The following is a 27276-nucleotide window of genomic DNA, read 5'->3' as shown; positions in this document are numbered from 1 at the left end:
CCTGCATACTTATCTCACGGGGAAATAATAATAACACTTCGAATATATCATTAGCAATATATTAATAAGTAATCAGAATATTCTAGCACGTCAGATCCTTAGACTTCAAGATCTTGGACCTTCAAGATAATGAAACCTGAAATTTCACCCATAACAATAGGCGTTTGTCTTAACGTTATCTTTGACGAAGAAGAAAACCAAAGCCAAGAATCACTAAGTTCTTCTAGACCCAAGTTTACTAGAAGGGTGATCCGGCGAGATCACGTGGGTGCCGCAAATCTTTTATAGGATCATTACTTTGCTCCAGAACCAACCTACCCACCTGACATGTTTGGTAAAAGGTTTTGAATGCGAAAGAAAATGTTTCTGCGCATAGTGCGAGATATAAACTCCTTTGAAAGCATTGAACCGCTACCGAAACACTTCAGTTCTTCCAAAAAGGCGTGACAGATGCTACAGGTCGTCCTGGTTTCAACATTCCAGAAATGTACTTCTACCATATGTCAGTTAGCGTGTAGCTTTAAGGCTGATGCTTTAGATGAGCACTTTCAAATGGCTCAAGATACGAGCTACCAGTGTTTAGACGCTTTCTGCAAGTCTGTTATACACCTCTATCGTGACGAGTATTTGAGAAGGCCAACAGAAGCAGATATCGAGCGGTTAACAGCTAAAGATGTCGAGGTTCATGGTTCCCGAGTATGTTTGGTAGCATAGATTTCATGCATTGGGGTTGGAGGACTGTCCCGTGGCATGACAATGGCAGTACTCGAGGCGGCAAGGGACATCCAACAATCATGGTTGAAGCGGTTGCTTCATATGATTTGTGGATCTGACATGCTTACTTTGGCCCTGCTGGTTCAAACAACGGCATCAACGTCCTCAACGAATTAGATTTGTTCAACGATTTGGTTCGAGACAAGGCTCCTAAAGTAGAGTTTTCAGTTAATGGGAAACACTTTCAAAAGGGATATTACCTAGCAGATGGTATTTATCCAGAATGGGCTACTCTTGTTAAGTCATTCAAGTGCCCGATGGACCCGAAAACCTCCAAGTTCAAAAGATACCAGGAAGCTGCAAGAAAGGATGTCGACCGAGCATTTGGGTTTCTTCAGGGTCGTTGGCAGATTATTGAACAATATGCGCGGCCATACAGTGTGAACAGGATAAAACATATCATGTTATGTTGTGTGATTCTGCACAACATGATCGTTGAAGATAACGGGCGTGTAATTACAGAGTTTGAAGAAGAGTTGATAGCTAATAATGTCCTTCCAACCCGTGCGTGGACTGAACGGTGTTCATATGTACAGTGAGTTGTGCGATAGAGGGGCTCACCATCAACTCCGCAATGCTCTGATTGAACATGTTTGGACCACGCCCGTCAACGTTGATGTCTACTTTTATATTTCCTAATAATGTCATTTTTCATAATCTATTTACTTTCTGTTTTTCAGTGTAATGTTTAATTTTATATTAAATGGAATGTGTTTGTTTAATAATAAAATGTGTTTGTTTAATTTTGTGAAAATTAAAAATGAAATAGTAAAATAGTGGAAGAAGTGAGAAAGAAGTGGGTAGTATAAGGAGGGGATATTCTTGGGGTGTTCTAGGAGAGAGATTGTTAATGAATAGTGGAAAAAGTGGAAAAAAAGTTTGGAAGAAGTGAGTTGTATAAGGTGAGACCTAAATAACAAATTCAGAATGTAGGCTTATGATATGAATATACAACTTTTTTAATAAGTGTACTCTTAAGAAGTATATATTTTAACATTTTCCAATAACAAAAGTGAGCTAAAATTACACACCAATTGTGGGAAGTTGACCAGCACGATCTAAAGGAAAATGATACCCATACTTTAAACAATTGTCTAGCTAGGAGATCTAAATTTTGACCCAATCTGTTCCAATATGTTATCTAAAATTAGAATTTTTTTTGTCATTAATTTCTGCAAAAGGTAGCTTCTCAAATTATTTTAAGGGTGATTATGGTAAGAAATATCGAAACTGTATCAACATTTGACACCTATCATTTATATTTTAATTCAACTTACTAATTATGTGCGTGCGTGACTGCGTGAGTGACCGAATGTGAGTGTACGATAATGACTAGTGTGTTAAGGAAGGTGGACCTGGTGGTCTACTTAACAAGTAACAAGTGGCCAAAAGCATATATTAACAATTAAATAAATGATCTATTTGGCGTTCAACAACCTTTCTAATCAATCAAATGTTTCGATGACAAAAAAAAAAAAACTAAAGAATAAACATCAATCTAATCATATTATATTTTTCATGTAAACATGGACAATCAAGAAGCATGACACAATATTTAACATATCCAAAAAAGCAGCCAACGTTAATTCACAAAACCATCGCCAAACTTGACAAAAACATTTTATTATTTTGTATATGCTTCTTTTATTCTCTTTTCTAACGTCTGACGTCTCTTTTCTTCCTCTTCTCTCCAACGTCTCCTTCTCTCTCTAGATTCAGATCTAGATCTGAGCGGGGATAGAGGTTAAAAGGTTGAGATTAAGAGTTTGAGATCGAGAGTGTTTCCCTTTTCGGTTTTCCCTGGTCCGGAGGTCCCTTCCACTTCGGTGGATCTGGAAGCAGCCTTCCTACCTTTGAGTAGGGGTAAAGTTTGTCTACATCGTACCTCCCCCATACCCTGACGTTTGTCGAGATTGGGTACCGTTGTTGTTGTTGTTGGTTGTAAATTTAAAGAATGGATGTCTAAATAAATTTAGAATTGGCTGGTTGAATTGAATTAATGTGTTGCCACGTACAACAGAACCTCTATATATTAATACGCGATAATTTAATAACCTCGATAAAACTAATAATTTGTCCAGTCTCAATTTGTGACCAGTACAAAATTGAATACCAATCAATAAAATAATAAGATAATCCTTTTCTTTGAAACCTTAAGGTAAATATATAGGTCCCATCAAAACTATAAATTAAGCACTTAAGAATTGAGACATTGTCGCAACAAGAAGTTGTGAAGAGTTGTTTGCCGCTTGCAATGTTTCTTTCCGAATAATCGATTTCAAAACTACTATATCATCCTCAACTTCATCATCAACTAGATTTTGAACATTATCCATCACAATTTCTTCAATGCTTTGAACATCATAACATTCATTATTTTCACTTGGATAATCCTACAACTCATTCACTTCCGTTTTGTGATAATAATGCTTACTTGTAATCTAAGCTCTCAAGCGCACAAATGTCTTCTTCAGAGTTTACATCGTTTAAATTACGCTAACTGAATTCATTGAACGAATTTTATCGTGTCGAAAACAATTTGCTCTGGACTCTTGTTTCATATTATGTGTGAATGTACATTGGATATAAAAATTTTAAAAATTTTGAATGTGATACATGAACCTCTTTAAATTAATAATTTATTAATTTATCAATATAATAATATCTCGATAATTTAATAAAATATTCAGGTCTCAACATTATTAATTTATAGAGATTTTACTGTATTTGATTAAATAAAAAAGCTTCTTAAAAGAGGGAGAAGAGATAAATCGAATGCTGCAAAATATCAAAATTTGGTTTAGTGTTCACCATCGACAACCAAAAGATCGCGATTTGTGAAATAGTTTTGCGATTTGGCAAATATCAATGGGATTTTGACTTTCAAAATTTGGTCTACTTTTACTAAACTGGTCAAAATCACAACACTTTGACCAAAAGCAAAGTCGAACGCAGATTCAAACTGGCGATTTAATAGGGTTCTGGAGTGGTGTGTGGTTTTCTATACCTGGTTTTTACGAGATTTGAACCACCGGTTAAATCGGTTTTTTGTTTTATTGTTTTTTTTTCATAATATTTCTTTTCATAAATTTTTTATTTGTGTATAATTTAATTTTTTTTACCGATATATTCTTTAACTTCTACTCCTACTGCTATATTACACGGAGATCTGAGATATAACATAGGATTTCTGAAAACCCTCTATTAATCTATCCATAACTGTGAGATGTGGTACTCAAATTTAGATGAATTCTCCCAAGGTAAAAAACATTACCAATGTCCACCAACAACAGTAGTAATTTAATGTTTTTTCTTAAATGATTATGAACTTTAAAATTTATATTTTGTTATGAAATTGTAGTTATCTAGTACTATCATTTACTGCATTTTAAATATATTTTGACTATTTTCGTTATAATTCAACATTTACTGCATTTTATAATTAGTAAAAGTGTTTTGTGTTAATTTATATAGCCATGCCATTCGCTTGCCCTAGTATTTTTATAACACGGTTAGCAACAAAACCAATTAACAAAAATTAAACAATGTGTTAAATTTGGATTCGGCTACATAGATTTTAAAGAACGATTATAACATACATTTAAAGAAAATAGATACTAACCATGAAACTAAAAGAAATCTTATGTGGCAATGCAATAAGTTAGTTTTGAGTTTTAGAGGCTTTAAAATTGTCTTGAGGTTTTTGAGCCAAACCATGCACGGACAGTATAAAGAACATTATAGCATACCTTAAAATGAAACTTGAAAATATGGTAAAAACAATCTTTTAGATGATAGAATTATGTAATGCAAACTACAAACCAATAGTTTAGACGACAGGCTGGTGCGATACATACAATGTGTTTTTATGTTTAATTATTTAAAAAAGAGTCTATTTTCTTCCAGGTCCGATTTTTCCATGACATATTTGGGGTTACCCCATTGTCCACGAACCATCCAATTATTTAATTACATTACAACCTTTTCCCACATCAAATACGCATTACAACCTCCCATATATTTTCTCTTGTGAGATAATTAGACAACTCATATCTCAACTTGTCTTTGTCGTCGGTGTATTTTGTCGAAGTACCTGCACGGCTGCACTAAAAAAAAGATTAACCACTTGTGACTATCTAAGAAATTAAAACCATAATGAAAGTAAGCTTCACATAACATTCAAAAGCTTTATGAAGTGATTTAAGAAATGTTGGGCAAGAATTTTATAACAAAAGCACATATATGGAATAACCATGAAGATGATAGCACTACACTTGCATTGGTATCTAAACATAAAGATCAAAACTTACACTCTTTGCTAGTGGCTGTGGATCATGTAAAAAGCAAAGTTTGTTTTTGTACTTGTAAAAAATGGATCACCAATATCACCCAATCAGAAACATCAACAAAATAAAAAAAGAAGCTATAGAGATCCTGAGGTTAATTACCAAACACCAACAAAGGAAAACTTAAACGCGAGATTATAAATAATTGACCCACAAACAATTTTTCTTTCATCACTTTTCATATTAAGCATTTATAAATAATTAAAGTGATATGATTACAAAAATTTATATAACTAAATAATAACCTATATTCTTTTACCAAAAAAAAAAGGTGATATGGGTATTTGAATAGACTTAGACACATCATTTTAATCCAATGGACCCATCCTATCTAGTTAGAACCTAAATCTTCATTAACTTAACACATTAGACTTTTTAGACATAAAATATAAAACAACCCAAATAAAAAGAAAATAAAAAGCGAACATAAATTGACCAATTTAGAGGTTAATGCCCTGATGCCTTATTATGGGCACCTTAATGGTAAATTACTTTCCTCAACAATCAACCGCAAGTGCAATGTACATGGTGATCACTAAAGTATAGAATAGGAAGTTTAGCTTTGATACATACCTAGTGAAGTTGTGTCAGTATACTTGTCACTAAATGCATATATGATATATTTACACCAACATGAAATTTGGAGGTATCCACATCCATTTGTTTATAAAATGAGTATGAAGGTTCACGAATGCACTACTTGTGTTTGATTAACTAACTTGTAAGATAAATATGAAGTAACAAGAATAGAGACGAGAAGTAAAGAACTTTGTTTAGTTATATGTATTTCAAACTAAACGATGAAAACATGGATGGTTGTTTAACAACAACAATAAACAGAAAAATATGTTAAGTTTTTGAACACACAAAAACTTAACAAATAACTAAAGAGAATAAAGTAAAAACTGTGGAACACCCCAACAGAATGGTGGCTAGGTCAAGTGATCCTTTTTATCGGCAGATAAGGAATCACATGACTACCCTAGTAGATGTTGACACATGAAGGTTGTCAACTATCTATTGGTGGATCATTCAGATCTGCAGAGGTCTCTTTCCTTCATCTTGTTTGTTTCCAAAAATGGTATGAAAGAGAAACTCCATTGCACAAAAGTAGTACAAGGTCACATGGCTTCATCTTAATCTTTCAACACGTGTCCTTGGGACCATTCTTCTATTCTTCAAATTCCCGCTCATATTTGACTTACAAATACTGGACGATGAGTCATTGAACATATCCTTTAGACTTTGAAGGTAGAACATGCTTGCAGATGCATATGCTCGCTGAGAGCTCGCTGAGTCCCTCAGCGAATCCCTGATCCAACAGAGTCATCTCGTATTCTTAAAGTATACTCCTTATATGTCCTATAAACACGAAGATCATCTCTACGCAACTTTCAACAACCAACACCAACTCAGGAAAGAGTACTTTGGAAAATTAGCAATTCCCTCCAAGTTGGCTCTGCATAGAGCAAATAGACTTGTAAGTAATGTGGCAGTGTTGGAGAGAAAACTATAAATCAGTCAAATATCTGATCACCTGACAAATGTGAGATTGAGTTGCCAAATATCATACAAAATATACATATTGTAAAACTATAAGCAGTGTTAGGAAGAATTAGCAAACATCACCCGAAACATTCAAATTACACCATATGATTAAGATTATAAGTTAGTTATTAACACTACAGCAATACAATAAAGTGTAATTAATTTTGAAAAAAGAATAATTACCAAATGTAGTATAAAGTTATTTGCTTAAACTCCTAGTAGCATCCATATAATTTTTAGTAGTAGCATTACAATTGTAGCATTTTAAGATAATAAAATCAGTAGTAAATATGTACTCATTGATACAAACCCTTAGTTGGCAATTCATGGAAAGATGTTCACTGTAAATTATAATAAAATTCCAGCAGATCACATTCATAGAAGTTCTAGACTTCGAAACCACCCTGTCACAAAAGAGAAGTGCCTTGACAAACATGCTAGATTAAAAAGAAAGAAAGAAGCCATTGAAAGGTTAAAGAGCTAATTAGCATTAAGCAATATTGGATGTACATAGGTGACCTTTGTGTTCAATACTATTTCTTTTAATTAAACCACTAACAAACAACATCTCATTACATTCAATCTGTTTTACTTCTAGTCCTACAACTTTTTTTTTTTTTATATTTGTCACTTCTGTTATTTTGGTGACTTCTAAATCACACATCATAAGTAAAAATGATTAAAGGGTTACCTTTAATGATACACGACACAACTGGAAAATTAAAATAGAACAAACTTAATCATGCTTATGTAGGAAACACAAAATAAAGTAGCACAAACAAAGTAAGAGTAACTTATAAAATTAATGACCAAACTAAAACAACTCCTGAACCACTTACAGCCAGGAGGATGAAAAAGACGTACCCGTTCTCCAAAAATCGGATCTGTTAACAAAATTCGTAGAATTTAATTTAGAGCATGCTATAATTAGGGTCTTGTGAGAAATAACATCAATGAATTTATACATAAACTAAATGGAGAAAAAGGTTCGGAAATTTAATGAAATAAAAAAGAACTTAAATAATCAAAAATAATGGAAAGAGAAACATGCTGAAAAGAAGAGAATCACAAATCGAATAAAGAGATGGAGAGAGATGGAACAAATTATATAGATATATATATATATATATATGAGAAAAATAATTTGAGAACATTCCTACTAAATGGATCGGGAAACAAATCTCAGTCACTCATTTCCTAAACTTCTTTCATTCAATTATATATGTGAAAGTGACGCGGTGATATATATTTTTGTAAATAATGATTTTTTTTATTTAGTTATATGTACTAAAATACACTTACAAATTGGCAGGGGCGGATCTCTTTTGGGGCCCGTGGGGGTCTGGGCCACCACTGCTTTTTCGCTTAGCAGTATCAATATATCCATATTTCGTTCAAATTTTATTATATCTATTAAGTCAGCCCCCAGGAATTATTTTTCAAAAAACTTTTGATATGTTTAATAAATTTAATAGTCTAATAAAGTCTACCTTTTTAGTTTTTGTAACCCACAATTCACTTAATCCACTCATAATTTTTTGTTTTAGCCCACAATTCACAATTAACGTAACAAGGTTTTCCTCCATTTTTTGAGTTTTAGGCTCCAGCAAAAAACAAATTACCTTTATAGTTTTTATAACCCACAATTCACTTAGTTCATTCATAATTTTATGTTTTATCCCACAATTCATGTAACAAGGTCTTCCTCCCACAATCCACAATTCACTCCTTTTCTCTTGATATTTTCATAAGTCTTTCTAGTTTTTTGTTGGTTAGAAACTATGTATTGGTAATTTGAATGGGAAACTTAGATTATTAGTGTTATTTTTGTTTAACCCGACCCGATTTAGTTTACTGCATGACCATAATATAATACCCGGAACATAACGATAACAAAAGTAAATAAAATTGGCCCCCACCGCTAAAACTTTCAAGATCCGCCACTGCAAATTGGATCAATGGGTCCCAAAAATTTTTCCGTTTGGACCTAAAAACCGATTTTTATAACATTGCTTAAATATACAAGTATTTGACTTTGTTTGTGTCGGTACCTCAAAAAAGTATGGTAAACTGGTGAAATAGTATTTATGTTTTAGCCGGTACCGTCAGTCGGTACACTTATTTTCTCTAGTATATAGGACATAGTGATATTTGGTCCCGAGATAGTACCAAATTCAAAGTGGGGCCGAAAAATATCAAGATGAAACCGAAAAATGTAATTGATATCAAGTTGGACTGGGACAAGTAACTTTTTTTGGTTCCCGGGATCAGTATCATCAGAATCGAAAAGTGATACTGAATTTCAAATTAATAAGACTGAGGTCAATCATCAACCTGATGTTTTGGTGAATTTTGTAATTGGTACCGTTGATACCAAAAGTCTAAAGCCATCAAAACTGAATCAGAAAAATACGTTTGTTTGGTCTAAATTTAAGAACTACAGTAACCCCTTTTCATTAACAAGAAAACTGTTGTTATCCCACATAGAAAACAACTGTCCATGGACAATAAACAAACTTGAAAGAATTAGAAACAACTTAACAAAGACATCAATTCGACTCTACATCCAACGCACTAATAGATAAACACCGCAAGACAAATTTGATTGTTAAAAAGAAAGTTTATTCAAAAATTTTCAATACGGTAACAGAGAATGTGACGTATCATAAGCAAATTAAGAAGATTTAGATGGCGCATATAAGCCGAATCCAGGATTTATTGTGGTAAACCCTCCATCAACTGCAAGGTTATGGCCACTTATATACTTGGAGTCATCACTTGCTAGGTACAGAGCAGCTTGAGCCACATCTTCTCCTTGAAGAGTCACTCCCTTAATGTTTGAATATATATTTTTAAATATATCTGGATACGTATCGGTTATTTCAGCTGGGACTGATGGTGGAATAAGGTAAGGGGATACACAATTGACCCGAATTCCATGTTTGCCAAGTTCTGCAGCAACATTTCTTGTCAGTCCAATTATTGCGTGTTTTGAACTAGTATATGCATGAGGGGAAACACCGCCAATTGCAGAAGATACACTTCCAACTGATATAATGCTACCACTATGAGCTGGGATCATGGCACGAGCTGCGTGTTTTGTTCCTAGAAAAACGCCTGCTAAGTTGACACTTATAACATGGTCAAAGTCAGCTTTGCTGTTTTCAAGAATACTTTGCTTTGCTTCACCTAAAACCGCGGCATTGTTGATCATTATATCTAATTTACCATACTTTTCTATGGTGAACTTTACTGCCTTTTCTATATCCTCTTCTTTAGTTACATCGCAGTGGATGTAAGATGCGCTTTCAAGACCAATGTCTTCACAAACAGATTGACCCAAATCGTCCTGGATGTCAACGATTACAATCTTGGCTCCGTGTTTAGCAAAAAGTCTTGCAGTACATTCTCCAATTCCTTGAGCTGCTCCAGTTATGATTGCTACTTTACCTGCTAGTCTATATATCCCAAACATAGAAATTAATTGTTAGAAGATGTTTAGTCCAATTTAAAATTATAATAGAATGATAATGAGTATGCAAAATCATAATAATCTACCATTTAAGGATACAGAGAAGAAATATCAAGTTTAGCCTAAATTAGCTTAGTAATTCAGAATGTAAAAAATTTTACATGAATTGTCATAGTGTGTATCGAGCTTTCAATCATGTGCATTGTATGTAATGAATTTTCAAATCTCGGTTATTGTTTGTAAGAACAGAAAAAAACAATTGGGAACCATAGAACATTGTATACCTCGTGGTAGCTCCATGTTCGTCGTTCCCCAAGGAATTTCTAATAGATTGGTGGTTATGGACACGAACAAGAGTAGATCTTAATCTTTGGATTTTGTTGATCTGTTTGAAATGCAATTGTTGTGCTACATAGGATTTACTACTAGCTAGAACATCATTTTTCCCACTCTCGATGCACAATTCTCGCGAACACGCTCTAATACTTTCAGCCCCACTCGTTATATTCGCTAATAATCTAGCAATCAAAACATATATATTTGCTTATAAGATCTTTAATCCTAACTTAGAAAACAACATTGTATGCAATAGATTTAAGAATTTATTTAATAGTAAAGATGAGGCAAATAGCAAAAATGTGAAATAGTGTGTACCTTTGTGGAGTTGATGCTCCAGAGACAGGTGCTATATTCATTGTTGCCATGGAAACCAAAGTTGTGTGTGTTTAAATATTCTGAAACTTGTATTTTGATTATTAGAACAAGTTTTTGATTTAATATACTTCAGTGAGCATGTAGCTTCTTATTATAGTGCAAGTGCATAGATCATCTTGATATGGAGTTCCTTTTTGTTCAAAGATGGCTACTCCCAAACATGTTTGCCAAGATGGCTAACCTTGACCAATAGTATTAAGCAATATTAAAATCAGGGCCCATGTATAAACAGAGTTGGTAACTCGGGGATATGTATCTACACTATTTTCACTTTTGTTTGACAATTTTTTTAAGCTGGAAAAATTGTTTTCAGTAGTAAATTTTTCATAAGTTGGGTAATTGCAAGTCAATGTTTAAGTTTGAATTTGAATTTGGGATCTCTGGAAAATAAACAAAGCCTATCATCTCTTTATTTGATCAATAGCTCGTTAATGGTACAGGGTATTATTTTGACTAATAATTTATACTTTCTATGAATTTTATATAATATAGCTTTACAATTCTGTATCTTTGTCAAAGATATTACCAGGGCCATCCCGTAGATTTTACGGCGTAAGCAATGCATACGATAGATATATATATATATAAAAGATAAATATAGTAAAATGTTCATTTGAAAACTAAATTTTCTGTAAAAACTAGAAAACTGTCAAAACACATTGTGATCTGAATTTAACACAATGTGTTTTAATTGGGTTTTTATAAAACACAATGTGTTTTTATCGTATATAATCTAAAATTAGTTGTGTTAAGTTTTAAATCACGGTGTGTTTTTGATAGTGTTGTAAATCAGAAAATTGTTCAAACACACTGTGATATGAACTTAACACAATGTGTTTTCGAAAAACATATTAAAAACACATTGTGTTAAATTCAAAACACAATGTGTTTTGACAGTTTTCTAGTTTTCACGAAAAATTTAGTTTCAAATGATCAAAACCCGATAAATATATATATATATATATATATTAAGATATACAAAAGAAAATGTCGTAAAACATATCTTTGTAAATTATAAACATATTAATAACATGAAAAATTGAGTATTCATGTTAATCCATAACCAACATACATAATGAAAAGCTTTTAATTTTTTAAAACAAGTTCAGTTTGTGTATATAGCTATAAATCTCACATACTGAAAATCCATCACAATTTCACATTAAGTATGTACCACATCTCAAATATGGGTCGTTATTGAATATGTGACCTATTACTATGCATATGTTGAACATGCTAAGATCCGGCCATGGATATTACAAATACAATTTTGTCAGTTTACTTCCACAAGTTCACATCAACTTGAACTCCAACGAAGGACCTCAATTTGATGTTATTCAAATGACTCTTTAGGCTATTTTGGAAAATTAGAAATCGCTTATGCTTCAAATGAAAATTTTTGATTCCCAGAAGTGGGATTGGATGCAATAATTTCTTATTTCTTTCGCTTGATAGGTTTGATTGGATTATCAATTTATTTGTAATAACTTTAATGGAGTAACTACTCGCGCGTTGCGGCGGTGAGATGGTGAGGGTGATAACAGGTTATAGAGTGTGATATGTCATAAAGTGTGATAGGTCATAGGAGTTGATATATCATAGAGTATGATAGTCAAATGCCTTAGCAGTATGGGCTCCGTCATCGGATTTAAAAATTCGTCGAAAGTGTATCGAATGGCATCTCTAATGAAAGTGCATGAAATTTTAAGAACACCCATATAATTTTTATGATTTATCGATATACGGTTTTGAGATAAAAGATTATGAATGAATTGAAGGAATAAATGATTTATGGAGGAGAGAAGAAAAAAATGATTGGTTGAGATTTGATAAGAGAGAAAAGGTATTATAGTTATTTTAAATAAAGGGAAATGCTAAATACAGCCCTAAGGGCTATATTTAACGTGGATAAAAAAATTTGTACCTTCTATACTAAAAGTCCGCCCCCTGATTTTCATGATAAATGTACAAACAATTTATGCACCTTAAACACAGCCCTAAGGGTTGTATTTAGCAAACCCCTTAAATAAATATAGAATAGATAGGAGAGACATTTTGGGGAAGTACTTAAAATTAATATTGAAAATTTAAGTTCAATGTTGAAAATTTAAGTACGTCGAATTTTGGTGCTAAGTCATTGAACCGTGTTTAACCAAAACCCTTTATTTGTCGTTTAAACGCCTCGAATCACTTCTAAAACACCTTGGGGGAAGTTGTGGTATTGTATAACTAGTGTTGACCATGACTTGTATTGTGACACATATTGTTAGCTTGTGGGCATTTGACGATTGTTGGACAACTTTAACTAGAGATTCACTCCTTTTGCCAATCAATGTGAGTTTTCGTAGCTTCCCTTACTCTTTTAAGAGTCGGGCTGAAAAGTGTACTTCGTAGATGATGACAGTTGTGATTTACATGTTGTGCGATGGTTTTGTTGACGTGCCGATATGTGATTCGTTGTATGGTTACTTGTGTATGTATGATGAGTTTGTTTAGGATAGTTGGGTATATATGGAGGATGATAATGCCTTTGAAAGGTTGGAGATGTGGTGGGAAGGCTGCGGGTGACCCTATATATAAACATCAAAGGCCTTTCAAAAGTAGTATCATACGAAGTATATACACACGGCGTTTGGTTATGTGTGGACAATGATGGTCATGGATGATCAATATATGTGCAATGAATGCAAATGAGGGGCATGATGACAATACAAACGGGCACTTTTAGTGCTTGATGACATTATACGGGTACGATACGTACTTGATGACAATTATGGATGACATGAGAACAATTGAGGGACATTGTGTGCAAGTGTGAGATCATTGGTCATGTTAGATACTTAATTGATGTCTAAATTCTTGTTCTTTATGTCTGTGTATGTGATGGATGGCATTGGTACGTGTTCTTGTTCCTTCTTTCTTACGAACTCACCAACCTAGTGTTGACATTGTTTAGTACACTTTTCAGGTAATCAAGAGAATCCTAGAGCTTGATGTGCTTTTGCTAGATGATGGACTTGACCATGGATCCATGATTCATTACCCGTTGATGGGATTTGCTTAGGATCACGAGCCATCTTTTGAATGTTATTTTGTAAACTTTGATGGTTGAATGCTCCTTACACTTTTGTGACATTATAACTAAATTTTTGGGTTCACGGAATCCTTTTAATTTCATATAGTTTCGTTCTACGGTAATTCCATCTTGTGTCATGTTTTTCGGTGCATTTCGAGCCTAGCTCGGGGTGTTATAGTTTCCGAGATACGACGTGCTTACTGGCTCTCAAAAATATAAGTCACTTTACAATGTTTTATACTTGCTTGTTTAATAAGTGTGTCATTTTTAAACAAGAGTGTACCCACGGAGTTTCTATATGTCGTGTCTTAAGTTTGTAAGAAGTTTTCTTGATTGTATACGTGATTACTCCCTTTTATAATTTGTGTATTGGTGTCCAAGGTTAACAAAGCACCCAAAGCAGCTGATATGATACTCAATCTAACAATGGCTGACAATAATGGTGCATCTCTTTGTATGCATATCTTTGTTACTGAGGACCATTCTTAGGTTTATAGCCTACCTTTTTAGTTTAGCTCAAAGATTCTTTCTCTAACAAAACTACCCGTGGGTTTTAGGGAAAAAAAAAAAGCAGGAAGAGAGTGTCTGAAACTGGAATAGATTTTTTGATATATATAAATACATATATATGTATTTTAGTTAAAGCCAAATGTCACGTAAGCAAAACTAATGATGTGACAGTGGTGACGTGAGACTTAACAAAGGACTGCTATTAAAAACTAACGACGTTTCCTTTATTGCGAAATTTTTAGAAATAGAATCCTTTAAATAGACGAAAACTAAATAAGTTCATTTTAATAAGAAATTTATGTAAGAAGATTATCTTTTTATGGATTTTTCTCTAATCTTAATACCCGTATAATATACAAATTGATTATATAGTGTACAATTTATAATTATAATAGCCTAATAACAAAACACATGTATCAACAAAAGTTTTTCTCAAAATCTAATATTACTGATTGAAAATTGGCAATGATATCACCTAATCTAAATATATGATGGTCTGTGTCACTTAAAATTATTAACAACGTTTAATTAGATTATTTATTGGATAAATAAAATTATATAATACATAATTTTTATCTTTATATTTATCTTTTTATATACTAAAACACCATTATATTAATTATATTACATGTAATAGATTTAGAAAAATTCTCTTTAATATTTTTTTTTGTTTTTTGAACACTATTTTACGCTTTTGTAACTTTTCGTATAAGAATAAATCTTACTAATAGCTTAATTCACAAAATAATTTATATCCATATCCTAAAAAAAGGTTAGGTATTGTAAAACAAGTATTAAAGTAAGACAAATAAGACAAGATCTTGACCCTTGGATCATGATTAAGTTGATGCACAAAGATTCACGAGACAACTGATGCACGATAATTTTCATTATGCACGGTGATTTTCAGTCAATAAGAACCTATTGTTTTATTTGTTTTACGTTAATATTTGTTTTATTTTACCAAAAACCTCCTAAGAAAATATAAATCATATTACTCGATATATCAAGATAGTTTTATATTGCAATCTCTTAAATTAAAGAAAGATCTCACTACAACAAATTAGCCAATTTTACACAATTATATTTAACGCAAGTTTGAAAAGTGCATAAAATTTTGTTGGGTCGTTCGCACTAATAAATGAGTACAAAGTGTAAACAATAAGTGCGTACAAATTTAAAAGTTTCAAAAGTGTGAAGAAAACTGTTCAAACTAATAAGTGTGTACAAAGTTTACATTTTATGCACTTATAAGTGTGGAATCACTTTCTTGCATAGAAATCACCAGCGAATAAATGATTTTTACAGTGCGTATAAATCCCCCGTGAAGAATTGATCTTTACATTTTGTTAGTCCCCTTGAATCGGATCGTTAATAGTTTGCTCAAGTTATCCAGAGGTGCGGAATCCCTCTCTATAACTTGGTGATTCAGGACGATAGCCCCTAGATCACCTGTTGCCTCGCAGATATTCTTCGGGCTAGCGGAACAACCTTTGACCTACTAACCTGCACAAATATGCTTGAAAATTCGACAAATGTTCAACCCTAATCTCTGTTAGGGTTCGGTATTTATAGAAAACACCCGAATGGATTTCCAGCAAGTCGGCCTCGCAAATCCAAGCCCAGCCCGTCACAATTACAAGGTCGTAATTATTGATTGGCCTCGTATTTGACCCTGCAAATATGGGTCGTATTCCTATGTCCACCTCGTAATTGACCCTGCAATTACGAGGTCGCATTTCCTCAGCAGATTTATTACACATTCAATACTCAAACTTAATCTAGTAATCTATGCATAATACAAAGTTCATTAATGACAATCACATGACAAAGACATATTACAATATAAGCCCAAACAATATAGACTGCTATTGACATAGACGTGCACTTACAGACTCCCCCTTGGCAATAGCTTCTAGACGTTAAAATAAATGTCTTCGTCTTTGTCTTTGTTATCAATCTACTTCTTTTGCTTTTTACTGCTTTTTCTCTGCTCCCCCTGCGTGGATGAAAGATTGAGAGAACTTCCTTGGATCTGTCAGTGGCCATTTCTTCAGCAAACCTGGCCTCCCCTTCAGCTCTAAGAACTTTGGGATCGAACTCCTCACCAATATCCTCAAAGTTTTCAAATTGGGGAGCATTTGCAACAATCAATTGTTGCTCCCCCTCAGCATCAACTTCTTTAATCTCCCCCTCAACGCCAGCAGGGGGAGTTTCACCACCTTACTTTTCTCCTTTTGTCTCCCCCTCAACACCAGCAGGGGGAGTTTCACCTTCATTTTACTCGCTGACAGCCATGATTGCCATATCATCATCATTTTTAGTTTTGGTGGCTTCAGCGGTATCTTCATTTAACACCCCTTCAACAGAGTCCTCATAAATTTTATTCATAGCGCCATTGATTGCTTCAGTGACCAGGGCTAAGGTTTCATCTGGCTTTGATACCACTTGACAGTCCACGAATGCACAACTTGTATTATAATTAACTAAGCAAAAAGTAAAGAACAGAAAGTAAATAACAAGAACAATAACAAGTTCAAATGCAAGGAATCTAGGCAAATCTAATCATATGTATGATTGATTAAACGATGAACACATGGTTGATATTACAACTTGAATTACAAGAATACAAATGAACAAAGTAATTGCTAAGTCTAGACACGCTAAAAACTTGAACAATTACAATTAAAGTGACACACACTTTTTATGGTGACAAACACACTGTAAATGGTGCGGCTGTGTTGCTTTTTATAGAGGAGAATTAGGGCAACCCAACCTTCCTTTGATAAAGACTTGATGGTGGTTGTTGACGTCCCATTGGCTCTTTGTACTTGAATTCAGGAGCCTTTGTCTTCTCTACCAAAACGGGTATGAAAGAGAAAACCTTTGCTTTTGGTCCCAACTGTACCTTTGCCATACAAGGCAAATTACAGTTGGAAGAACCACCATGTAACTTTTGTCTTCATCCTGTTTGAAATCTTCCTACCTTGACATACAATTTGGGCACCATACAATCCGCTGAAGAGAGTCACTCGACTCGCTGATGACTTGCTGACGACACACGTCAGCGACCAAGTTTGGTCAGCGAATCCTTGACTCATCAACAATCTCCCCCTATTCGCTGAGAAGACTTGCTGAGTAGATAAGACTTAGAAAAGAACAAAGTATGGTAGAAAGATGTCTTTTATATCATCAAAGAACATTACAAGCTGATACTATTACAAAGTAAGACATCTACAGATTTGCTGCTTCAAACTCCCAGACTTGTTCTTGTTTGGCCATCTTGACTGCTGGATCATCTCTTCAGTGTGGCTTGATCAATTCTTCATCCAACTTACTGATGAACCATCTGTTACTGGATGTTTCAGCACACCTTCTTCTTATGCTAATGATGAACTTTTTCAATTTCTGCCAAGCGGGAGAATAGCTGATTGTTCTGGAAGTTTGTGAAGAATATGCCAGCAGGATTCTCCAGTACTCTCCCCTCTTCAAAAAAGCTTCTTGGAGGAAGTCTGGTGTTCAGCAGAGCATAACTAGTAATAAGAGGAAGGTCAACAGACAAGGGTAAATATGTTTTTCTTTTTCTTTGTTCCCTTTTGCTTGCTGTTGAGGTTATAGCTGTTGGAGTGCCAAAAACTTGCCTCAGCATCGGCAGGTTTGCCTTAAACTTTGTCTCGTATCCCTGGCCTTCTCAAAATAATCTTTCAGCGTCTTTTAGAGTTGAGCATAGCTGGCAGCCTTTTTGTCCTTCACCAGCATGTTAACTTCAAACCACTCAGAAGCACCCAGAGTGGTGGGTTTGACCCCTTCAAATCTTGTTGGGACACCAACACCTTCTCTTAATACTTTCGGATTGGTCTTAAGACCCATGTCAGCTTTGAAGGCCTCAGCATCTACAATCCTCTGTGGCCTCTTCCTATCCTCCATATACTTCAACCATTTTTCCTTTTCAGCCTCAAACTTAGCCCTCTTCTCCCTGAGTTGCACCTCTACATCCGCATGTTTTTGTCTATACAAAGCTTCAGCACCATATTCCCATCTATCAAACATTTTTCACTTATTATTAATACAGTACATTTATAAGAGGTGTAGTTTGTACAAATAATATAAAACATAAACGGATGACTTCACCATACTAAGAATGCACATCACTTATTCCATAACTTCCAAAATCTACATTAAAATAATAAACTTTGCTACCTTTTCGGTACCAAAATTAGGTTTTCTCAGTATCAAACTGGTTGGTAATAGACCATTTTTGTCAAATATCTAAAACCAAAACCTACACCATCGGTGGTACCGGACTAATTTTGCTCATCCCTATGTGTGTCGTAAACATAATTTCTCGATTTATATTCAATAAGGAAAAACACTTCACGTAACTAGAAACAATGTAGAAATGTTGATTTGAAAAATGGAACACAACCTGTTAATAATGTGTTACGGAGTATAATTTGTTTTAAAAATGTACACTATGTTTTGATAATTTAGATGCTAGATAATTTGGGATTAAGATATAAGCTTCTAAACATGTAATAATACTTTAATTATAATTATAGATTCTATAGGTCTGTAATACTATGTTTTTGTCAAAATACATATTATGCTGGACTTACTGGGCCAAAAGTAGACATTATGCTGGACTTTAGAAGAGCCTATTTAAGCCCAGATAATTTAGCCCAAACAGTAGTGTGGGATTCTGGATGGTTCAGACTTCAGCGTTCTGCATAGCAATGTTTTGAAAACCGGACCGGACACTGAACCGGTCTCACAATATTTTACTGGTCGGATCGGTTGGACCGTAGTTGAATTGGATTTGTATATATATTATGGGAAAATGTTATATGATATTAACATTATGGTGATACACTCACATCAATTTCACACATGTTAAATAGCCCTCCATGAATTTTATGGTGTTTGTGAGGAGAATATCATCTAATTAAATGATGTTAACATCATATAAGTTATCCTCATATATTATATATAAAATTTAGAAGTACAATATACATACACATTAATACAAAATACTTACATTAACTTTAACTAATGGATATATAAAGATAATAATGATGAAAAAGTGATTATAAAGTTTAAAACTGTTTGGACATATTTTTAAGAAGTAAAATATCGACATTTATATAGTGGAAAATAGATAATATTAATATTGCTTCACCGGCATTTGGTTACGGTTTAGCCAGTTCAATCCGGTTTGATCCGATTCACTTTCACAGTGTATAGAGACCTGACCCTCTTTTAATCAAAGTCGGCGATGATATGAAACAGTCTTCGAATGGGCGCGTGGCGCGTGATTCCACGATCATTTTCCACCGCTGCTCGTACGTTCAGTCGCTCCCTTCACCTTTTATATATATAAACTAGTGCCTAGACCCGCGCGATGCGCTTACAACCTGTAGACGGTTTATACAAGACAGGAGAAACTTCAATTTTTGGAGTTTGTAAACAATTAACAAAAAAAAAAAAAAAAACAGATTGCAAGGAAAAGTATCTTGGATTGGAAAATCACCTGTAGACGGTTTATACATTCTTAACTGCTCTAAAGACATTTGAATAATTGCTCTTAGAGGGAATAATTCGTAGTGGCCTACGTACAGAAAAACTGTCACTTTACATCAACTGTTTCCTTAATTTTGATATAACTATGGCGGTTTATTGGCTCCAATGACCTAAAAGATGTCAAAATCCACAAGCACATATATGTTAGAATAAGAAAACAAATTTTCTGGTTGCTTTTCAAAAGAAGCACTCAATTCCTACATATAGGGTACACTTAACCCATATAAAGCTCCTTAGAACCTAATGGTACCGATGATTGGGTGTCTGAAATGCAAAAGAAGGGAAGGTAATTAATAAAAGAATAATAATTAAATACTCGTATATAAACAGATCATACACTCTAGTCTTTGGAATTACATAGCCTTTTAGCCATTCTCCTCGGTGTCAAGTTCTAATGTTCATTCAAGATAGTTATTGTATCTGATTCTGGACCCACCTTGCAACTTTGAAACACATTTTTCTGCAAGATCATCCAAGGACTTATTTCCATATTGCATGGCGAGATGATTAGTTTTGTTTTCTTCTTACTACATTTATAGTAAGAAACTGGATAAGTTACAAATAATGTGATATGTTGACATAAAATCGCATCACGTAAGTATGATCATGAGACAATGCAATTCGTACAAAACAGGAAACTATAAATTCACAGGATAAAAATATAGCCTTATATTGATTAATGGCATTACTTTAATCTTCAAATTCACACATCATTGAATCTACATAGATCATCATAATTTTTCACAAAACCATGTGGTTAACCTAACATTAAGCCACAAGATACATCATATATATGTTTTCTTAGACCGAAACGTAAACTACATAACATACAAACCAAAACCATTAAGATAGCATATGTTTAGTTAGACTCAAACTTAAACTACATCCTACACAAACAAACATGATTAAATAAGTTCTTGTGGATTGTCAAACTTTGTGACTTTTTTCATCAGACTTTAATTTCATACTATACATTCAAAAGCGACCAACTATAGATTTTACAACAAAAATACAAAGTTGAAACAAAGATAGGTAGTTGTACGTTTTACATGTTCATGAATAAACCATATATACATATAACATAATTAAAATCATTCAAAAACTAACCACCGCGTCCATTAAGATCATCTCGATGCTGCCGATGTTGTTAACATTGCCATACACAGGCTGTTTCAACCGCCTGATAATCGTGACAGTTATCGAACACGGGTTGTGGTTTGCGTGAAGTTCGCGTATCACTACGGGATTTTTTGAAGCCATAATCAAAACTGATTTTACGGGAGTGATTTATGGTGAAGATGGGTTGGTACTTATAGACACCAGAAGGTGGATGTAATGAATAAACTGCAATACGGTTATACAATTCAATTTCAAAATCGATTTTCAAATTCATGAAAATGGAGGGAAGCAATACTGAATGACCTACATAGAAGAACCGTCAATTTACCTTAACTGTTTGATTAAATTTGATGTAAGGTGGCCACGTAGGATGTGTAATATAAAGAATCCTTCCTAAGCCATGCCACATAGGACATAATTAGAAAAACCCAAGTAGGGAATTATATAGTGTATAGATAAATATAAATTTATCTGGGTTATGTAAAAATTTAGGGTTGATTTTGTATTTTAGGGTTTGAATTTCAAAACCCATGAGTTAAAAAGCTGAATTGAATGACAACTTATATAGGGTCTGTATATGTGTATAGATACAGGTGTGACAGAATCCTTGAATTAGTTAATCTAAAAAGTTGTTGAGTGAAGATTGATTTAAGGTTTTCTATGTATCTATAGGTGTGGCAGAACGTTATGAAGAGCCCGGAATCTCGATGAAAGGGTTAAGGATATCAGGGAGACCGTTATATTTAGATATGCAAGCTACTTCTCCTGTTGATCCCAGGGTACTTGATGCTATGCTCCCGTATTTCGTTTCACAGTACGGGAACCCTCATTCGCGTACCCATCTTTACGGGTGGGAATCCGATGAGGCAACAGTTGAGAGATAGTATTAGATGTGATACAGGCCTTGTGTCGGTTATGGCTGTGAATAATGAGATTGGTGTTATTCAACCGATGGAGGAGATTGGCCAGATATGTAAGGAGTTTAATGTTCCGTTTCATACTGATGCTGCACAGGCGTTAGGGAAGATTCCGATTGATGTGAACAAGTGGAATGTGAGTTTGATGTCGTTGAGTGGCCATAAGGTCTACGGGCCGAAGGGTGTTGGGGCTTTATATATGAGGAGACGGCCACGAATTAGAGTTGAACCGCAAATGAAAGGTGGGGCAGGAAAGGGGGATTAGGAGTGGAACGGTGCCCACACCATTGGTTGTTGGAATGGGTGCTGCATGTGAGCTTGCGATGAAAGAGTTGGAGTATGATGAGAAAAGGATTACAAAGTTGAAAGATAGGATGCTAAAAGGCATCACGGATAGGCTTGACGGGTGGTGGTGAATGGGAGTAGTGAGCATCGGTATGCTGGGAATCTGAACTTATCGTTTGCATATGTTGAAGGAGAAAGCTTGTTGATGGGATTGAAGGAGGTGGCTGTATCAAGTGGCAGTGCATGTACTAGTGCTAGTTTGGAACCTTCGTATGTGCTGAGGGCATTGGGTGTGGATGAAGATATGGCTCATACTTCAATTAGGTTTGGGATTGGGCGGTTTACCACCGAAGAAGAGATAGATAAAGCCGTTGAGCTAACCGTTAACCAGGTTGTAAAGTTGAGGGAAATGAGCCCGCTTTATGAAATGGTGAAAGAAGGGATTGATATCAAAAGTATACAATGGTCTCAACACTAATTCAAGTGAAGTATTTGGATCAGATGCCGGCTTATGCTCCAAGTTTTTACAAGGTATTGCCTTTTAACTGTATTTTGTTCACTATGTAAATTCTTACTTGGTGTGCCTCTGCTCTTATTTATTGAAATTTGACAGAATATGAACTTGGTAGTTACATTTAAATGCTTGATCTTGATATGGATGTTAAAGTTGTGTTTTAGTTGAAAATTTTGGATTATGCCTGTAGTGTCCTGCTCTTATAGTTATTTTTTTTTTTGTTTGTTTTGATACATAACTTCAAATAAATGGTATTGTAGTCCACTAGATTCTACATTACCTTTAGTTAAAACTTTCAAAGTAAATATATCTCGCATGAGAGCCGGCTAAATTAGTGTGGTGGGTTAGGCTGGTGCCTAAGGCCCCCAATTAGTCAAGGCTCCAAAACTTTAATGGACTTGATTTTTTTTTGGTTGTTTGGGCTTAGAAATAAGAACTCATTTACTTCTGTCAAATAGAAATAGGATAGCTGTATCAAATTGAGCCGCTCCAATCCTTTTTATGAACATGAGAGGAAAGGTTGAGATATTGGGGCACACAAAAAGACTTATACAATAATGATATTTTCACTTGTCTTTATCACCTATGACTTTCGATTTCCCCTTCCTCCTCAACAACCCTTCTATCATTATGTATATACTACTGAGTATATATAAAGGTCTTTACTTGTCTTTGTTATTATGTATATATACTACTTATTGTTTTTACTTTAGTGATTCTATGAATAAGTATGTTGTGGATTATAAAGCACTTTGAGATTATTTGACTATTTATTTTGTATTTTTGAGTGTTGGTTATTTTTCCTATTGATTCCTGATTGGGTTTTGTTTGTACATACACACAAATCTTTCTATGCATATGCATATGTATATGAATGGTCGGTATTTTTATCTTATTTAGTAGTGATTGGCTTTAGTTATATAAGAGTTATATGCTCTCATGTGCTATGCATCTGACCTAATTAGCGGTTTAAGATGTTAGTGTCGTGGATCATAATTGTTGACGGAAATTATAAAATTTGTCTCGTGTGGAACCACCAAAATGGTTGTATTAGACTTTAAAGGGAGGCCCCCAAATTACTCCCGCTTAGAGCCCAAAAAAATCTTGAGCCGGCATTGTCTCGTATGCATCCCTTTTATCAGCAGCCTGCGCCTTGGTGACATTAGGAGAACAACGTAACATAGTTGAACAATTAGTACCAGTTTTTGTATTGAGGGATTGTTGAAATTGCCCTGTTTTTGGTGCCTATTTATTTTCTTGTTTTGGGGTATCTTTTGATCAAAGACATGCCTATTAGATGTATTGAGCCAGTTTTGTAATTGCTAAGTATCAAGATGTAAAAGGTTATTTGTGTTGATCTAAATTGGCTTGTAAGGAGTTATTCTTATTTGTCAACTTATGATGTAGTGATCAAATGATGGTCTGATATGAGCTAAACTTTAAGCATTTAATAAGGCTTTGCATGCCTTTAGTGATGTTAATCATGTTAAGTGATCCTTTTCAGGACCCGACGCATCTTTGAAGTAATGGAAACACCACTAGCCCGGATCGATCTTGTCAAGGGATTTACTATTGGATTATTTCTTTTGTATTTTTTTTTTTCACCCATGTGATGAATTCGGCAAGGCTGCAGCTTGTACCTCATCTAAACTTTATTTTTTGTTTCTTTGTCCCAAAAAAGATGATTTATGTACTTTCTTCTTATTTTTAGTTTGATATTGTTTTAAGTTAGTTTTTTTCATTAGGAAGTTCTTTTGTTGTTATAATTTTAGATGTTTTTCCGGTGTATCTTTCAACTTACTTTGAGCTTAATGTAGAGCCTTAGAATAAGTTATATTGTTATGCTATGTCTTCCTGACCTCATGAATTTCCAAAATCATTTCTACAGTTTGACTTTGGAAGTCAAATTTGTATTTGCAAAATCTAAAATTAAATGTATTAGTCTTGCATTTTTTTAGCATGTTTTTTTTTCGGCACATAACTATAGACTTGTATGTTCGATGCACTAATCAAGATTTTTTCTTACAAAACATCTTCCCACCGAAATTCCAAACTTTAAAATCACTTGTTTTACTTTGAAAAAGGTCAAATCTCCTGTGCACTTCAATACTTCATTCTTTATTTGACTTATTTTTTGAATTGAAACAGGCCTGAATATTCCATATGAATCTGTTAAAACCCCCTGATTCGAAATATAAAAACTCGTGAAATCAAGAAATGGGATGTTCTTCATCAAAGTTGGATGATGAAGAAGCTGTACAACTTTGTAAAGATCGAAAAAACTTTATCAAGAAAGCTGTCGAACAACGAACCAAATTCGCTTCGGGTCATAAAGCTTATATTCAATCACTTAGAAGAGTTTCTGCAGCCCTTAAAGATTACGTAGAAGGTGATGAACCACGTGAATTCTCATTAGACTCATTTGCCACACCGCCATTTCCAACAAACAAAAAAACTGCACCAAGATTCATCACCATTTCACCAAATTCATTCACCATTGAACAGCCAAGAGTTAACTATCTTAGATCGGGTGGAAACCCGTCAGTTTTTGTTGAAGAAAGGCTACCCTAGTCACCGGAAATAGCAAGAGTCGAGTCATATAACCAGTCACCCGCTTACCAATATGCAGCTGATAGTTTCTTTGGTATGCCATCACAATCACCACCTTCATCCATTTTTAGTTACAGTAGACCAAATTTACCGCCACCTTCGCCTCAAATTTATCAACTCTTGACAAACTATATGCTTGGGAGAAAAAACTGCACCAGGAAGTCAAGGTATATATCATCTGCCTTTCTGTAAATCATCCATGGGTATTATTGTCGCTTAGCCAGTAATGGCAGCTTCTTTTGTCAAACTTCACAGGCTGGTGAACGAATTCGTATAGCGTATGACAAAAAATGTGCTCAACTTAGGAACCATGATGCTAAAGGTGATGACCATTCATCCCTTGATAAAACAAGAAATGCCATTAGAGATTTGCATACACAGATTAAGGTTTCAATACACTCGGTTGAAGCTGTATCAAAAAGGATTGAAACTTTAAGGGATCAAGAACTACAGCCACAGCTTCTCGAATTGATCCAAGGGTAATATTATCATTTCATAACTTCATAGTTCATTTCAGTATAGTTGATTTCAGTATTACATAATAACTTTAGATACACACATTATCATGAATTGACAAAGATGCCATTTTTTATGATGATACATGGACCAGTTTATCAAGAATATGGAAGGTAATGGCCGAGTGTCATCAAACTCAGAAACGAACACTAGATGAAGCCAAGATTTTACTAGCGGGGACACCTTCCAAGCCCAAAAAGTACACACAGGGTCACCCTAGTGAGCCACACCGGTTAGCCCGCTCTGCTACCAATCTTGAATTCGAATTACAAAATTGGAAAGTTTGTTTCGAGTCATGGGTCACTTCTCAAAAAGCCTACATTCACACGATTGCTGGCTGGCTACTAAGGTGCATTGGGTCAAACTCCAATAACACCATAAAATTCCCATTATCACCTCGAAGGTCCAGTGGTGCCCCACCAATATTTGGGCTGTGCATCCAATGGTCTAGACTACTTGACTCGATCAGTGAGGTCCCAGTGCTAGATGGGCTAGACTTTTTTGCAGCAGGGGTTTGGTTCTTTATATATGCAGCAGCTAAAAGAAGGAGGTGGCGGTAGTTCAGGCCTTGGATCGTCAAAGCGGTATGGTAGCAGCTCCGGGATGGAGATGGTGGAGAGTGGGCGTCAAGATGAGGAGGAAACGGTGGAGAAAATGGCAGAAGTCGCCATTAGAGTGTTGTGTGCTGGAATATCAGTTGTTGTTAGTTCATTAACAGAATTTGCTCTATCTTCTGCTCAAGGATATGCTGATTTGATCAAGCAGCGGGAGAGTGCCACATGTCCAGAAAGTAGTAATGGGCCCAAGGTGTAATTTCTGGGGATTTTTGTGTTTGTATTTTGCTTTTGGGGTAGTTTTGTTTGTTGTAATTAGTTAAAGAATATTATTCTTTTGTCTTATATAAGATCCATTTGGATGGAGATTAGTAGCTAGAATTAGTTGTGGGAAAAGAGTAGTTGTAACTTTTAGACTAACAAAATAACAAAACTATAAAGCATGGAATATCTTGCAAAAATGGACAAGATAATATTAATTTGAACTAGTAGGGATGTCTTTTCCCTTTTTCATTCTTTTATTCCTTTTTCCTTTTTTTGTATGCATAAGTTGAAATATTAGTCTGATGCAGTTATGAAACTGCACACATGTAAAGACTACCTAGTTAAATACTAGTTATTCACTTAGAGTGATCCAAGTCTACAAACACATGAGCTGGTCAATCTTGTTAGGCTTAATGTTTTACGACAAGGTTCAAGGAGCACAACTCATTGTCATTGGCTTCCCTGTTAAAGAACTCATGT

At 34.5% G+C, this 27276-nt stretch overlaps 2 protein-coding genes and 2 pseudogenes across 2 annotated transcripts; 3 read left to right on the top strand and 1 right to left on the bottom strand.

Annotated features, from left to right (window-relative positions):
* The first annotated feature begins 450 nt into the window (after positions 1 to 450).
* On the top strand, positions 451 to 1313 carry LOC122601091. Its single transcript, XM_043773863.1, has 2 exons — positions 451 to 696; positions 966 to 1313. Exons 1-2 carry the CDS (start codon positions 451 to 453, stop codon positions 1311 to 1313), a joined length of 594 nt encoding a protein of 197 aa, XP_043629798.1.
* Positions 1314 to 9250: 7937 nt separating this feature from the next.
* LOC122602144 (secoisolariciresinol dehydrogenase-like) lies at positions 9251 to 10896 on the bottom strand. The gene is made up of 3 exons (XM_043774870.1): positions 10795 to 10896; positions 10425 to 10658; positions 9251 to 10126 (listed from the first exon to the last, which is right to left on the bottom strand). Exons 1-3 carry the CDS (start codon positions 10842 to 10844, stop codon positions 9343 to 9345), a joined length of 1068 nt encoding a protein of 355 aa, XP_043630805.1. The 5' UTR covers positions 10845 to 10896; the 3' UTR covers positions 9251 to 9342.
* Positions 10897 to 19617: 8721 nt separating this feature from the next.
* On the top strand, positions 19618 to 24603 carry LOC122598922 (annotated as a pseudogene).
* LOC122598921 lies at positions 23181 to 27045 on the top strand (annotated as a pseudogene).
* The last annotated feature ends 231 nt before the right edge of the window (positions 27046 to 27276 follow it).

This window comes from Erigeron canadensis, chromosome 5 (genome assembly GCF_010389155.1).
Source record: "Erigeron canadensis isolate Cc75 chromosome 5, C_canadensis_v1, whole genome shotgun sequence".
Classification (NCBI taxonomy): domain Eukaryota; kingdom Viridiplantae; phylum Streptophyta; class Magnoliopsida; order Asterales; family Asteraceae; genus Erigeron; species Erigeron canadensis.
Note: the sequence above shows the minus strand (reverse complement) of the source record. Positions and strands in the feature narration are given on the sequence as shown.